This window comes from Carcharhinus amblyrhynchos, chromosome 7 (genome assembly GCF_965287045.1).
Source record: "Carcharhinus amblyrhynchos chromosome 7, sCarAmb.v2.hapA, whole genome shotgun sequence".
NCBI classification, from domain to species: Eukaryota; Metazoa; Chordata; class Chondrichthyes; order Carcharhiniformes; family Carcharhinidae; genus Carcharhinus; species Carcharhinus amblyrhynchos.
The window spans coordinates 103,880,254-103,894,813 of NC_137330.1; the positions used below are offsets into that span (position 1 = coordinate 103,880,254).

General features: G+C 45.7%; 1 protein-coding gene across 1 annotated transcript in view; it reads left to right on the forward strand.

The window, feature by feature from the left end:
* Nucleotides 1–14,560, forward strand: part of ccdc162 (coiled-coil domain containing 162) — a 179,119-nt gene that overhangs the window by 27,511 nt on the left and 137,048 nt on the right. Inside the window, exons 9-11 of the mRNA XM_080193446.1 lie at nt 758–910; nt 4,449–4,550; nt 12,854–13,012. Coding sequence (XP_080049572.1) covers nt 758–910; nt 4,449–4,550; nt 12,854–13,012 — 414 coding nt within the window. The remainder of the gene's footprint in view (nt 1–757; nt 911–4,448; nt 4,551–12,853; nt 13,013–14,560) is intronic.

The window sequence follows — 14,560 nt, forward strand, 5'->3', positions numbered from 1 at the left end:
TTAATGCAGTAGGTTTTAAGGAGTGGTTTGAAGGAGGGAAGTTGGGTACAGAAGCCAGAATGTTCAGCAAAGGAGTTCCAGAGCTTGGGGCCTAGACCACTGAAGAACGGTTGTCAAAAATAACATCAGAGGTTCGCAGGCCTGAGTCAGTGGAACGCAGATATCTTAGCGGGTTGGTGAGCTGGTGGAGATGATAAAGATAGGGAGGGAAAGGTCCACGAAATATAAGGATGGCATTCCATGACCAGGAACCTGTGTAGATCAACAAGCAAGGTGATTGGTGAATGGAATCTTATCCAAGTTAAGATATGGGTAGCAGAGGTTTGGATATCCTCTGGTTTATGGAGGTTGAACGTGGGATGCCAGCTGGATGACCACTGGAATAGTTGAGTCTAAAGGGAAAATGGCATAGATGTGGGTTTCAGCATCAACAGGGTGGAGATGGGCAATACTATAAAGGTAGAAGAAGGCTGCATCAGTGGTAATATGAGAGCAGAATTTCTGACCTGCATCAAATAGGACCCCAAGGTTGTGGACTGTCTGGTTCAGTGTCAGACAGGACCCAGGGAAAGGGGCAAAGTTAGGAATAGAGTTTGTAGCAAGAACAATCACCAAAGATATGTCCCATAATTCTATGACACATTGCCTAGTGGCCTTTACATGTTTAATACCGCCTCTGTTATGTTCTTTTTGTTGTATCATTACGCTCCATCCAAACAGTTGTTGTAAAATATTTGATACAACATTAATACTTCAGGTCATTCGGAAATTTAGAAGCATCTTTAGCAAGGAAGAAACTATGAAGACCTTTCCAGTTTACGATGCCTTTGAATCTGGAACCAAACACTGGGGAATTAAAGGCCCAAATATGGCACTGAAGAAAGAAGCAAATTGGATTCCATTCTTAAAGGTACAAGAAACAGTTTCTGTAGGGTTCAGTTCTCTGATTCCAGAATTGAACATATACAAGATACTAGTTAGACCTCAGCTGAATATTGTGTACAGTTCTGGGAGCCACAACATAGGAAGGATGTGAGTGTGCTGGGGAGAGTGCAGAGGAGGTTCCCAAGAATGGTTCCAGGGATGAGAAACTTCAGTTATAAAGATCGATTGAAGACGTTGGGACTCTTCTCCTTGGAGGCAAGAGGTAATTTGATGGAGATGTTCAAAGTTATCTTGAGGATGGCCAGAATAGATCAGGAGAAACTGTTCCCCCTTATAAAAGGATCAAGAAAGAGAGGGCACAGATTTAAGATGTTCTGCAAAAGAAGCAAATGTGATGTGAAAAAAAACTTTTCCCACAGCCTGTGGTTCAGGTGTGGAATGCGCTGCCTGGAAACGTGGTGGAGGCAGGTTCAACTGAGGCATTCAAGAGGGCGTTAGATGATTAGTTGAATAGAAATAATGTACAAGAGTACGGGGAAAAGGCAGGGGAATGGCACTAAGTCATGATGCTCATTTGGAGAGTCATTGCAGACACAATGGGCAAAATGGCCTCCTTCTGCGCTGTAACAATTCTGTGGGTTCTGTGATGAAAGTGTTGTCTTATGGGAAAAAGTTAACCAAGTTGGCTCAAACATAGAAGTTTAGACAAACGAGAGATGGTCTCATTGAGACACCTTGCGTGGGATTTTCTGGCCTATCCCACCGGCAGGATCTTTCTTCCAGTCCTGCTGATGTTGATTCCTGCCGCGGGTTCCCTGGTGGTGGGAGGGGTGAGCCATGCAAATTGTCAGTGATTTTGGCGGGACTATAAGATCCCACTGGCAGCCAATGGTGAGCCGCCTTTGCCTTGGGAAAACCACTGGGGGGGGGCGGTCAGGAAAATTCAGACCATGAGATTTGGACGTGGATTGACAGAGAGCCAGTGGTGAGAAAATGAGGAACCGGGAATGAGGGGGCGGGGCAGGGGGTATTCTGTTTAAAAAGAATGGATTTCCCATTTAAAATGGAGGTGAGGGGGAATTTATTTTCGCAGAGACCTTTGACATTTGCTGCTCTATTTATTACCTCCTTAGGGTCTTCTAGAGTCCGTAAAAAAGGTTTCAGATAACCAGACCGGAAGGTCTACTATCTGCAACGCCACTTTAGCCTCCTCCAATAGCACTTGTCTGGCCATAGACTAGACTGGGTTACCACACTGTCAGGGAATATGCCAAACATTTTTATGTGGATTCTTTAACTTCTTACCTGATCGGGGAGTGAATGCGTGTGCTGCATTATTTATTATTTTCTTGGTGTTCTTTACTTTTAACGTAATAAGCTTAATCTTTCTTTAAGTCAAGAAAGCCTGGTTAAATGGACTCATTCTGAAGAGTAAATACATTTGGACTGGGAAGAGCGTATCCACGGGGAAAGGGATTCCTTTTAAATGAACATTGTTGCGACCAACTGAGGGTGGGTGGGAGGGGAATGAATAAAGAAGGGGAACCAAATAATTCCTCTTCTCCCGGAGGCATAACAAAATTAGGGAATTAGTCGTTAGGGAAGTTAACAAATTATGGGGCCTCCCATGAGGACCAGTCATAACAGTAAACTACAGGAAAGTTTTCTTAATTTGCTTTAATAGCAACTGAAAATCCCTCTGCACTGGGCATACTTTACTCTCTCTAACAGGTGGACATTTCATTTTCCAGGAACCAGTCCCAAGCTATTTTTAGCTCCTTTTCCCTTTTCCAGTCGGATAACTTCTAATTCTCAAATTGATTTTCATCATGAGTGGTGAACTGGAGATCCCTCCCATTATCCAAAGCTAGGCGAATCTTCCAGCCCCATTTAAACCCTCACAAACTTGATCTCTTCAATCCAAATGCAAGCTCTGGCCCACATCTTACACGGTGAACATTAAATTCTTGCAGTCTCAAGCTCTTTGCTTTCTCTCTCTCAGATTTTTGTAGGTTGACCCCATCTGTGATGTTCAGTGATTTTGTTTTAGGAAAACCTGAAAGCCAATTCTGCAATGGCTTACTGTGGAACCTTTCCCTCTCAACACCCTCCATCGTGACTACATGAATCACACAGGCCTTGTAACTAGGTAGAAATTCTGATTAGCTATCCTCCTGACTCCAAACTCCATCTTATCTTGGAATCAAATTGACAGTTTAAGGTATTGGCTGGGATTCTCCCAAAAAAGTCCCTAATTCACGTGAAAATGGGAGTAACTCTCGCTTTCTTTTAGCGTGATTTTCAGATTGAATGTCCTACATTCTGATCACTGCAGAGTGCCCTACTGGGATTTACTCTGAAAATCAGGGAGTGGGACCTATTCCTGCTGGAGAGGCCAGCAGCACAGTGCTGAGCGGGCCTCTGCGCATGTGCCGATCTGTCAGAGTGCGGATTGGTGCATGTGCAGTAACACCTCACTGCTGGCCTCTTGAACGCTGGCCATCACTGCAACTCCCTGTCACTGCCCCTCCGACCGCCCCACCTCCCGATTGCTGGCCTCCCGGATCACTGTCCCCCCCGGCAGTCCCAAACCTTGTCCACTGCCCCCTCACCTGGATGTCCACCCCAATCACCCGCTCCCTCTCTCAGCCACCAATCCCAATGCAGTGTGACTGCAGGACCCCCCAAACCCAATGATTGCTTCCCAGAGGCCCTGCCCCCATTGGTCCCACCCCCTCTAGCCCTGCCCCCTTGGCATGGCCCAATCCCAGTGAGCAGTGCTAATTTTCCCCTTGGGCAGTGCCAGGGGATCAGGCTGGCCCTGCTCAGGGGGTACCCTCCTTAACCCAATCCTCTGGGGTGGCCCTCAGTGACCAGCAGTGTTGGCCGCCTGTTCCCCGTTAGTGTCCCCACAGGCGGCACAGTACTTAGTACTGCTGCCTCACAGCACCAGGGTTCAATTCTGGCCTCAGGTTAATAAATATCTATGTGGAGTCTGCACATTCTCCCTGTGGCTGTGTGGGTTTCTTCCGGGTGCTCCGGTTTCCTCCCACAGTCCAAAGAAATGTGGGTTGGTTTGATTGGCCAGGCTAGATTGACCTTGGAGTCAAGAGGATTAGCAGAGTGAATATGAGAGGTTATGGGAATAGGCCCTGGGCGGGATTGTGGAGAGTGCAGACTCAATGGGCTGAATGGTCTCCCTCTTCACTGTAAGGATCCTATGATTCTATGTATGTACATTTCTCCACCTCAGGAAGGGGAGAATCTGCCCAACCCCTTTAAACACCTTCACCCCGATTCTGAATGGCACACTCAATGGATAGTTGGTTCAAAAACTGGATGAAGTGAGTGCTTTTTCTCCTCTCCCCTACCCTCTGCTCCTCCACATCATCCCCCTCACCTCGCAGACAGAATGACTTCCCTTTTCCATCCAGAATGAGAGAGTGAGTGGGAGAGTTGTCTGTATCTGTGTTTGTTTGCTGCGGATCAGATTAATCAGAATCATTGCTTTAGTTTTGTGCGGCTTCTTATCTGGATCACACAGTTGTGTTTTTGTCGATCAGATCAAACCCAAACAGGATCCTTGGCAGCAAAAGATCTTGACGAAGCTGCGACAGCAGCAGAACATGGATGAGATTTTGAGATTGCAGTCGCAGTTTTTCCAGGTGAGTGCCTCTATCTGATGGATTGCAGCGAAACCTTGTGCTTGCATAGCACCTTTAATATAACATAGTCCTCAGGCTGTGACGGTGATGCAGCAACTTTTTGAGATAGAATCTAAAATTTATTTATTACTGTCACAGGTAGGCTTACATTAACACTGCAACAAAGTTACTGTGAAATCCCCTAGTTGCCACATTCCACCGCCCTTTTTGGGTACACCGAAGGAGAATTTATCATGGCTGATGCACCTAACCAGCACATTTTTTGGACTGTGGGAGGAAATTGGAGCACCCGGAGGGAATACTAAAGGACAGGACATACCAATGGACAGGAAATACCAGTGGACAGGATATACCAATGGACAGGATATACCAGTGGACAGGAAATACCAATGGACAGGATATACCAGTGAACAGGATATACCAATGGACAGGACATACCAAAGGACAGGGTATACCAGTGAACAGGATATACCAATGGACAGGATATACCAGTGAACAGGATATACCAATGGACAGGACATACCAAAGGACAGGGTATACCAGTGAACAGGATATACCAATGGACAGGATATACCAGTGAACAGGATATACCAATGGACAGGATATACCAGTGAACAGGATATACCAATGGACAGGACATACCAAAGGACAGGATATACCAGTGAACAGGATATACCAATGGACAGGACATACCAAAGGACAGGGTATACCAGTGAACAGGATATACCAATGGACAGGATATACCAATGGACAGGATATACCAGTGAACAGGATATACCAGTGGATAGGATATACCAGTGGACAGGATATATCAATGGACAGGATATACCAGTGGACAGGAAATACCAGTGGACAGGATATACCAGTGGACAGGATATACCAGTGGACAGGATATACCAGTGGATAGGATATACCAGTGGACAGGATATACCAGTGGACAGGATATACCAGTGGATAGAATACACCAGTGGATAGGATATACCAATGGACAGGATATACCAGTGGACAGGATATACCAGTGGATAGGATATACCAGTGGACAGGATATACCAGTGAACAGGATATACCAGTGGACAGGATATACCAATGAACAGGATATACGTGGATAGGATATACCAATGAACAGGATATAGCAGTGGACAGGATATACCAATGGACAGGAAATACCAATGGACAGGATATACCAATGGACAGGATATACCTGTGAACAGGATATACCTATTGGACAGGACATACTGATGGACAGGATATACCAATGGACAGGATATACCAGTGGACAGGATATACCAATGGACAGGATATACCAGTGGATAGGATATACCAGTGGACAGGATATACCAGTGAACAGGATATACCAGTGGACAGGATATACCAATGAACAGGATATACGTGGATAGGATATACCAATGAACAGGATATAGCAGTGGACAGGATATACCAATGGACAGGAAATACCAATGGACAGGATATACCAATGGACAGGATATACCTGTGAACAGGATATACCTATTGGACAGGACATACTGATGGACAGGATATACCAGTGGACACAATATACCAATTGACAGGATATACCAATGGACAGGATATACCAGTGAACAGGATATACCTGTGGACAGGGTATACCGATGGACAGGACATACTGATGGACAGGATATACCAGTGGACACAATATACCAATGGACAGGACATACCAATGGACAAAATATACAACAGGACATACTAGTGGACAGGATATACCAATGGACAAAATATACAACAGGATACATCAGTGGACAGGATATACCAATGGATAGGTTACACCAATAAACAAGATATACTAGTAGACAGGATATACCAGTGAACACGATATACCAGTGGACACGATATACCAGTGGACAGGATATACCAATGGACAGGGTATATTCCTTTCGGCACTGAGACACCGATCATTTCCTTTTTGAAATGCATCCTCATGTTGTAAGTATCACTGGCTAGGCCAGTATTTGTTTCCCCTTGGCACAGTGGTTAGCACTGCTGCCTCACAGCGCCAGGGCCCCAGGTTAAATTCCAGCCTCGGGTCCCTGTGTTGGAGTTTGCATATTCTCCCTGTGTCTACATGGGTTTCTTCTGAGTGCTCCGGTTTCCTCCCACAGTCCAAAGATGTGTGGGTTAGGTTGATTGGCCATGGTAAAATTGACCCTAATGTCAGGGGGATTAGCAGGGTAAATAATTGGGGTTATGGGAATAGGGCATGGATGGGATTGTGATCAGTGCAGACTTGATGAGTCGAACGGCCTCCTTCTACACTGTAGGGATTTATAATCCCTAGTTGCCCTTGAGAAAGTGTTGGTGAGCTGTCTTTTTGAACCTCTGCAGTCCATGTAGTGCGGGTGGAACCACAGTGCTGTTAGGGAGGGAGTTCCAGGGTTTTGACACTGAAGGAGATATTTCCGAGTCAGAATGGCGAGTGGCTTGGGGGGGAATCTCGAGGTGATGATGTTCTCATGCATCTGCTGCCCTCGTCCTTCAGAGTGGTGGAGGTGGCAGGCTTGGAATGGGGTTGTTGAAAGAGGCTTAGCAAGTTGTTGCAGTTGGGTGGTGCACAGTGTGGCCATGGTGAATGGGCTTCCAACCAAGTAGATAATGTGGTCCTAGATGGGGTTGAACTTCTTGAGTGTTACTGGAGCTGCACTCATCTAAATGTAAAGTATTCCATCACACTCCTACTTTGTGCCTTGTAGATGGTGGACAGGCTTTGGGGAGTCAGAAGGTGAGTTACTCACTGAACAATTCCCAGCCTCTAACACATTCTGCAGCAATTTGCTGTGTGAAAAGTTAAGATTACAGCACTAAAGTGATCCATTGGTTGTTGCATTGTCAAGTTTTCTGTCATTTTTGCTCTTTACAAGGTACATAGTCATTTACACACAACATAAGGGAAACAAGCCAATGTCATTGCATATTGTAAAGCAAGAATGTGTGTCTTTGTCACATAGTCATTTCTGTTTCTCCTTCATTTATGTAAAACAATACCTGGTGATTGTTGTCGATAACTGTACCTGTCACTGACTCCAATGGAAGTTTTACTACACCCATTGGGAATGTTGTGTGGTTATTGTGGATAACACTCAGTCGGACAAATGAAGGCCAAATGGATATTAGACTGAATGCTATTTTGTTGATACATGGACACCTGAGAGTCGCATGGTGCAGATTAGTCCCTATTTTTTAAATAGCTTGCTCAGTTGAATTATGTAGGAAGACTGATGTATTTATCTACTAATGCACTAGTGTACACAAGAAAAGTATTGTATGCAAAGCAAATATAGAATGTAAACCCATAAACCCCACATTGCTCAACCTGCACTGGAGCTGACGGTGCTGGTTCACTCCAGTGGTGAGCTGCTCCATCTTGTGGCCCAAATGAGAACTGACGTACTCTATATTCCAACAGACATTTATAACCAAAATTGTTGCAGGCGTAAAACTTCCAAACTCTTAGGAGAAATTACTCAACATTGGAAAATAAATCGTACAGGTCTAGAAATTGTTCTGATTGATTGCCCCTTACTGTCAGTGGACTAGCTGGGTAAATGCATGGGGTTATGAGGATAGGACCTGGGTGGAATTGTGGTCAATGCAGACTTGATGGACGAAATGGCTTCCTTCTGCACTGTAGGATTTTATGATTCTATGATTGTAAAGGTGTTTTAAGGGCTCATTTGAAATCTTTTGCAGTGTTGCTACTACCCTGCAAGTAAAAGATACAGTTGATTTGATTTGATTTATTATTGTCACATTTATTGGGATACAGTGAGAAGTATTGTTTCTTGCGCATTATACAGACAAAGCATACCGTTGATTAAACACATAGTGGAGAAGGAAAGGAGAGGGTGCACAATGCAATTTCAGTCATAGCTAGGGTGTAGCGAAAGATGCGAGGTAGGTCCATTCAAAAGTCTGATGAATGAGCAGGGAAGAAGCTGTTCTTGAGTCGGTTGGTACGTGACCTCAGACTTTTGTATCTTTTTCCCGACGCAAGAATTTGGAAGAGAGAATGTCTGGGGTGCATGGGGTCCTTGACTATGCTGGCTGCTTTTCCAAGTCAGCGTAGCCTAGTGGCTATAGGACCGCAGTAATAATCCAGAGGCCCAGACTAATGATCCGATGACATGAGTTTAAATCTCAGTACAGCTGTTGGGGAATTTAAGTTCAGTTAATAAACTTGTTTCAGTGACCAATAAATTACTGGGTTTGTTGTTTTAAAAAAAACCTGGTTCCCTGATGTCCTTTAGGGAAGGAAATTTGTTTTCTTTACCTGGTCAGGCCTACATGAAACTTTAGGCCCACAGTAATATACCTGACTGTAAATTGCGGGGCGAAAATGCCCAGGCTGCCACTAGGTGGCATCAAAACTGCGACAATGATGGGCAGAGGCTGGTACCTCAGCAAAGGGCAGTTCGAGCTGGGTAATAAATGTTGGCCTGGCATCAATCACTGCGCCGCTGTGCTCAATATTCTTTGCGCCACTCTGAATTTGTTTGTAATGATAATACATCACCAGTGGAAGTAATCGATTATGTCAATTTTCTGTCCAAAATCAGGCTTTTGGCTCAATTATTTCATCAAATTCAAAACAGGCTCTGTCTAAATGGCTTCTGTCTCTCATCCCCAGGTTGGCAACGGGACAGGTTTAAGTGGGGACAGAGCATTAGCATCATGTTCATGCGGTAGCCAAAATATGAAGGCATGTCATGTTCTAATCACGTTAAACATTATTGAATGATATGAAAACGCAATTATCTTTGCACGATTTAAGATCTATTCCGTCACACAGCGCTGCCCAGCTGAGACTGAGCAGGTTCCTGTGTCATTGCTTAAGAGACTGGCACATAGGCTCATGACAGTGGCACAGGATGAAGCTGCCTGGATTCCCCCCCCACCTGTTTTTGGAGCTATTTGTTTCTTCCCCATTGAGTTGCATCAAGGACATAAGTTTTGCTGTCTAGAGAATTCTGAATTGATATCAATATAAAAGTAAAGTCTCCATAGTCCCAAACGATCATCAACACTGACTGGTGGTGATGAGGGGCAAAGTTGAGAAGATGGGGCCTTCATGAATGACCTCAGCTGGCACGGGAATTGAACCTGTGCACTTGGCATTGCTCTGCATCATGATCCAGCTGTCCAGTCAACTGAGCTAAACAACCTCCAGCACCACCACCACACCTCCCCCTCCCCAAGTGAGAAGTATTACTCCCACTGTGTGCTATACAGACAAAGCATATTGTTCATAGAGAAGGAAAGGGAAAAGTGCAGAATATAATGTTTCAGTCATAGCTAGGGTGTAGAGAAAGATCAACTTACTGCGAGATAAGTCCATTCAGGCAGCAGCAGGAAAGAAACTGTTCTTGAGTTGGTTGGTACGTGACCTCAGACTCCTCCCCCCTCCCCAATCACATCTTTCCTCCACAAACTCCTTGTTCCTGTTCTCACCTATGCCTCCCACCCTCTCACCTCAGCTCCCACCCCCTCCACCGCCTCACCTCAGCCCCCCATCCCCTCACCTCAGCTCCCACCGCCTCACCTCAGCCCCCCACCCCCTCACCTCAGCTCCCACCACCTCACCTTGGCCCCCCCAATCTCTCATGTCAGGCACATCAGATCTGGCTCCTCACTCTGGACATGCTTATAACACTGAGCACCTCCCTGCCAGCCCCCAGTGTTTGGTATGGTCTATGTTCCTCTCTCCCAGGCCCTTACTGAGGGCAGTCCAATCTTCTCACTGTCCCTGCAGGAATTTAGACGAGGGGTCAGAATGGGAAGGGACACATAGAAAACATTAAAATGAACATACAGATACCTCCCTGAAGGCTCAGCTCCGAGGTGCAGGTGCTGGGTCCCTTGCTGTTTGTAGTGGACATTATTGTTCGAGATGTGAATGTAAGCTCACAGAGGACACGAAAATTGGTGGTGTGGTAAATAGCGAGGAGGAAAGCTTTAGATACAGGACAATATAGACGGGTTGGTCAGATGGGCAGAACGTGGCAAATGGAATTTAACCCTAAGGAGTGTAAGGTGATGCATTGTGGGAGGACAAACAAATCAATGGAGTACCCAATGAATGCTGGGAAGTACAGAGGGCCAAAGGGACCTTGGGATACATGTCCAAAGATCCCGGAAGGCAGTGGGACAGGGAGATAAGGTGGTCAAGAAGCCAGATGAGATACTTGCCTTTGTTAAATGAGATACTGAACATAAGAGCAGGGAAGTTAAGATGAAGCTGGATAAAACAGCCATTAGGCCACAGCTGGAGTACTGAGTGTAGTTCTGGTCACCACACTATTGGAAAGGTGTGATTGCACTAAATTCATCAAATGTGGCCTGGGCTGGAGTGTTTCAGCTATAAAGAGAGGCTGGTCAGGCTGGGGTTGTTCTCCTTGGAGCAGAGAAGGCTGAGGGGGGACAAAATTATACAAAAAGTAGACAAAATTCTGAGGGACATAGATAGGGCAGATAGGAAGAAACATTTTCTCTTAGTAGAGGCATCAATAGATAGATAAATTTAAGATAAGCAGCAGGCTATTCACAGGGAATTTGAGGAAAGCCCTTTCCATGCAGAGGGTGGTGGGAATCTGGAACTCTCTGCCTGAAGGGATGATAGAGATGGGAACCCTCATAACATTTCAGATGTACTTAGATGAACACTTGAAACATCATAGATTCAAGGCTACAGACCAAGTGTTGGAAAAGGGATTAGAACAAATAGGTTCTTGATGGCTGGTGCAGACAGGATGGGCCGAAGGGCCTCTTTCTGTGCTGTAAAACGTTACAACTATGACAGAAGACACAACACGTTTCTCTCCAACTCCAGCTCCTGCCACCAGACAAGGCGTGTTCTCTGGGGTCTGTGCACAACAGCAATCATTGGCCAAGTAGTCTGTCAGTTGGGAGGGTCTACATACCTGATTGGCTGCTTTAGACGTTGACCACCCCGAGTGGCAGGCTACTCTCGAACCAATAGCTGAGATTAATTTGGGGGGGTGGGGGGGCTGGGGGGCTGGGGGGCAGACACTTCTGTGTCGGCCATTGCAGGATCTTTCCCACAAATCCCCTGAGACGTTGGGGTTCACGAGGGTTCATGAGCCACAGTTTGGGAACCACTGGTTGATCCCAAAACACTTTACAGTCAGTGAAGCACTTCTGAAATGTAGTCACTTTATACACCCAGGAAGGACCCCCAAAACAGCAATGTGACAATGCCCGGTATATTTTAGTTAGATTCGCTTCAGCAGGGGAGGCTGGGCTTTAGTTTAATCATCTCATTTGAAAGATGGTGCACACAGCAGCGTAGCAGCCCCTCAGCACGGCATCAGAATATAGGTAATGGGTCTGGAGTGGGACTTGAATCCATATCTCTTTGAGTGAGAGTATAATCAGTCACGGCTTACACATAGTAAATTCTGTTAGCTCTCTGCAGCGGAGACAATGGATTAATTATTAATCTTCATTCTCTCTGGTTTTGGAATACCAGTTAGCTGTCAGCTGTACCTTAATCCAATGAAACAGACTTGATTATTATCCGTTCAAATACTGCAGACCATTTGGCACGGTGAGTGGTTGCTAAGGATGTAGAGAGAGATCAATTTCTAATAAGCGAGTTTGTCCTTAGGTTTGAATGCACAACAACCTTTGTGCGTTTGAGAATGAAACGTCAATTTAAATCTTTCTATTAGGCCTCTACCTCCCACCCATGTAAAGAGTTGTATAAAAGGATTGGAGGAAAGGGCAAGGAAGAGGCTTGAGGATAGATCATTGTAATTAAAGTACTAACATTTGAAGGGGTGATTGATCGAATGGCTGCCTTTTGCATTTTTATTTCCTCGGTTCTATGGCGAGATGGGCAGAAATAACATCTCCAAATTTGTCTGTACAAAATTATTGACAGGAGCGAGATTAATTCAGGAAATGCTGCGGTAGAATTATATTGCACTCTCTGTGAACTCCCTCTGAGCTCTCTGTGAACTCTGTGTGAACTCAGAGCAGGGTCAGGGGGCTTTTTGGTGGCCTGCTCATGCGTCCTGGTCTTAGTGGGCCCCACACTGGTGTGCCCTGAGTTTTAGGGCCTCCTGTGTCATTGTTAACTCCAAACATTGCTTTGTCTCAATGGCAAAAGGACAGCACATGTTATCTTACCGTGTTACTCTCGCTTACTGTGATATTCAGTTACTGCCCTCATCATCTGTGCTTGAGATTCAATAGAATAAATATTTCTTTGGACAAATGGACCTGATGTTCTATTTCTGTTCACTCGAAACTAGATTTCAGACCCAAACCAAGTGATGGACACGCTCCGTCAGCACGCAGTGGCAGTGCACGAGCCATACACTGTGCAACCTCTGGCTGTAACTTCACATCAAGTGGGACAACACACCAGTTATATTTGGAACAGAATCTATGGAGGTGCTAATCTCCATCAAGTGAGTGTGGAACTGACTCTTTGATTTTATACACTTCTCCCGTGGTATCAAGGGGATTTTTAAAAAAGTTTATTTATTAGTCACAAGTAATTCACACTGCAATGAAGTTACTGTGAAATTCCCCTAGTCGCCACACTCTGGTGCCGGTTCAGGTCAATGCACCTAATCAGCACGTCTTTCACACTGTGGGAGGAAACCGGAGCACCAGGTCAAAATCCTGGAATTCCCTTCCTTTGTGGGACAACCCACAGCACGTGGACTGCAGCGATTCAAAAAGGCAGCTCACCAGCGCCTTCTCAAGGATAAGTATCATAGAATCATAAAACCCTACAGTGCAGAAAGAGGCCCTTCGGCCCATTGAGTTTGCACCGAACACAATCCCACCAAGACCCTACCCCCATATATCATACGCACTAATCCCTCTAACCTACGCATCCCTGGACACCAAGGGGCAATTTTAACATGGACAATCAACCTAACCCGCACATCTTTGGACTGTGGGAGGAAACTGGAGTACCCGGAGGAAACCCACGCAGACACGAGGAGAATGTGCAAACTCCACACAGACGGTGACCCGAGCCAGGAATCAAACCCAGGTTCCTGGAGCTGTAAAGCAGCAGTGCTAACCACTGTGCTACCATTCTGCCCATGTAAGTAGGGATGGGCAATAAATGCTGGCCAGCCAGCGACGCCCATGTCCCAAGAATGAATAAAAAAAAGTGAGAGATGTCAGGTGGGAGTCTCCACATCATCCGCGTTGTGTTTCGTGGCAGCAGGAGACGGCGTGCTGGGGGAGGGTCTCAGTTTTTATACCCCCTCTCCCTACAACTGGAAGTGTGGCCAAAATGTTACGTTGCTCGGGCAGGCGTGCACTCGACCCCGAAGTGTATGAAATCGCACAAGATGATATCAAGCTCATGTCCCAATGTCATTGCGCGTTGTATGATATTTTGGTCGGGTAGTGATGGTTAAATCAGATAATAATCCAGAGGGGGGAGGAAGTTCCAATCCTGAGAAGAGCCCACATTGGCCAATCAGGTGGCTGGTGCCCCTGGTTCTATTGGGATGACCAGTTGTAATGGATTGGCTTGGCTATGGGATGTGAACAGGCTCTGCCCCCTTATTTTGGCTGGGTAGATGACCTTCTCCATAACAAGGCTGTGCAAATCCCCAATGTAATGTTAGGGCCCAACCTATCAGGATTCCTGCCTAATTGGAAGCCATTCTGGCACATCCCCCCGCTCCCCCGAGGACTTGGGAATTTTCGCCATCTGTCTGGTATTTTTAAAATAAGAATTTTCTTTCTTAAAAATTCCCAAATGGAAGGTTCATTCAATGGTAAGTGCACTTTCAATTTTCAGTTAAATCACAGTGCCCAAGAAAATCCAGATTTCTCCCTGAAACCAACTGACATCAGTGATGCCAGGAGCTAATGTCAGCAGCTGCTCCTGTTCAGGTTATATTCTTGAAACCTTCTCCTGAATGGTGTTCAATGTGGGGAAGTACCGATTCATCTGCTGAGAGAGAGCAATCGGTGGTTATCAGCAG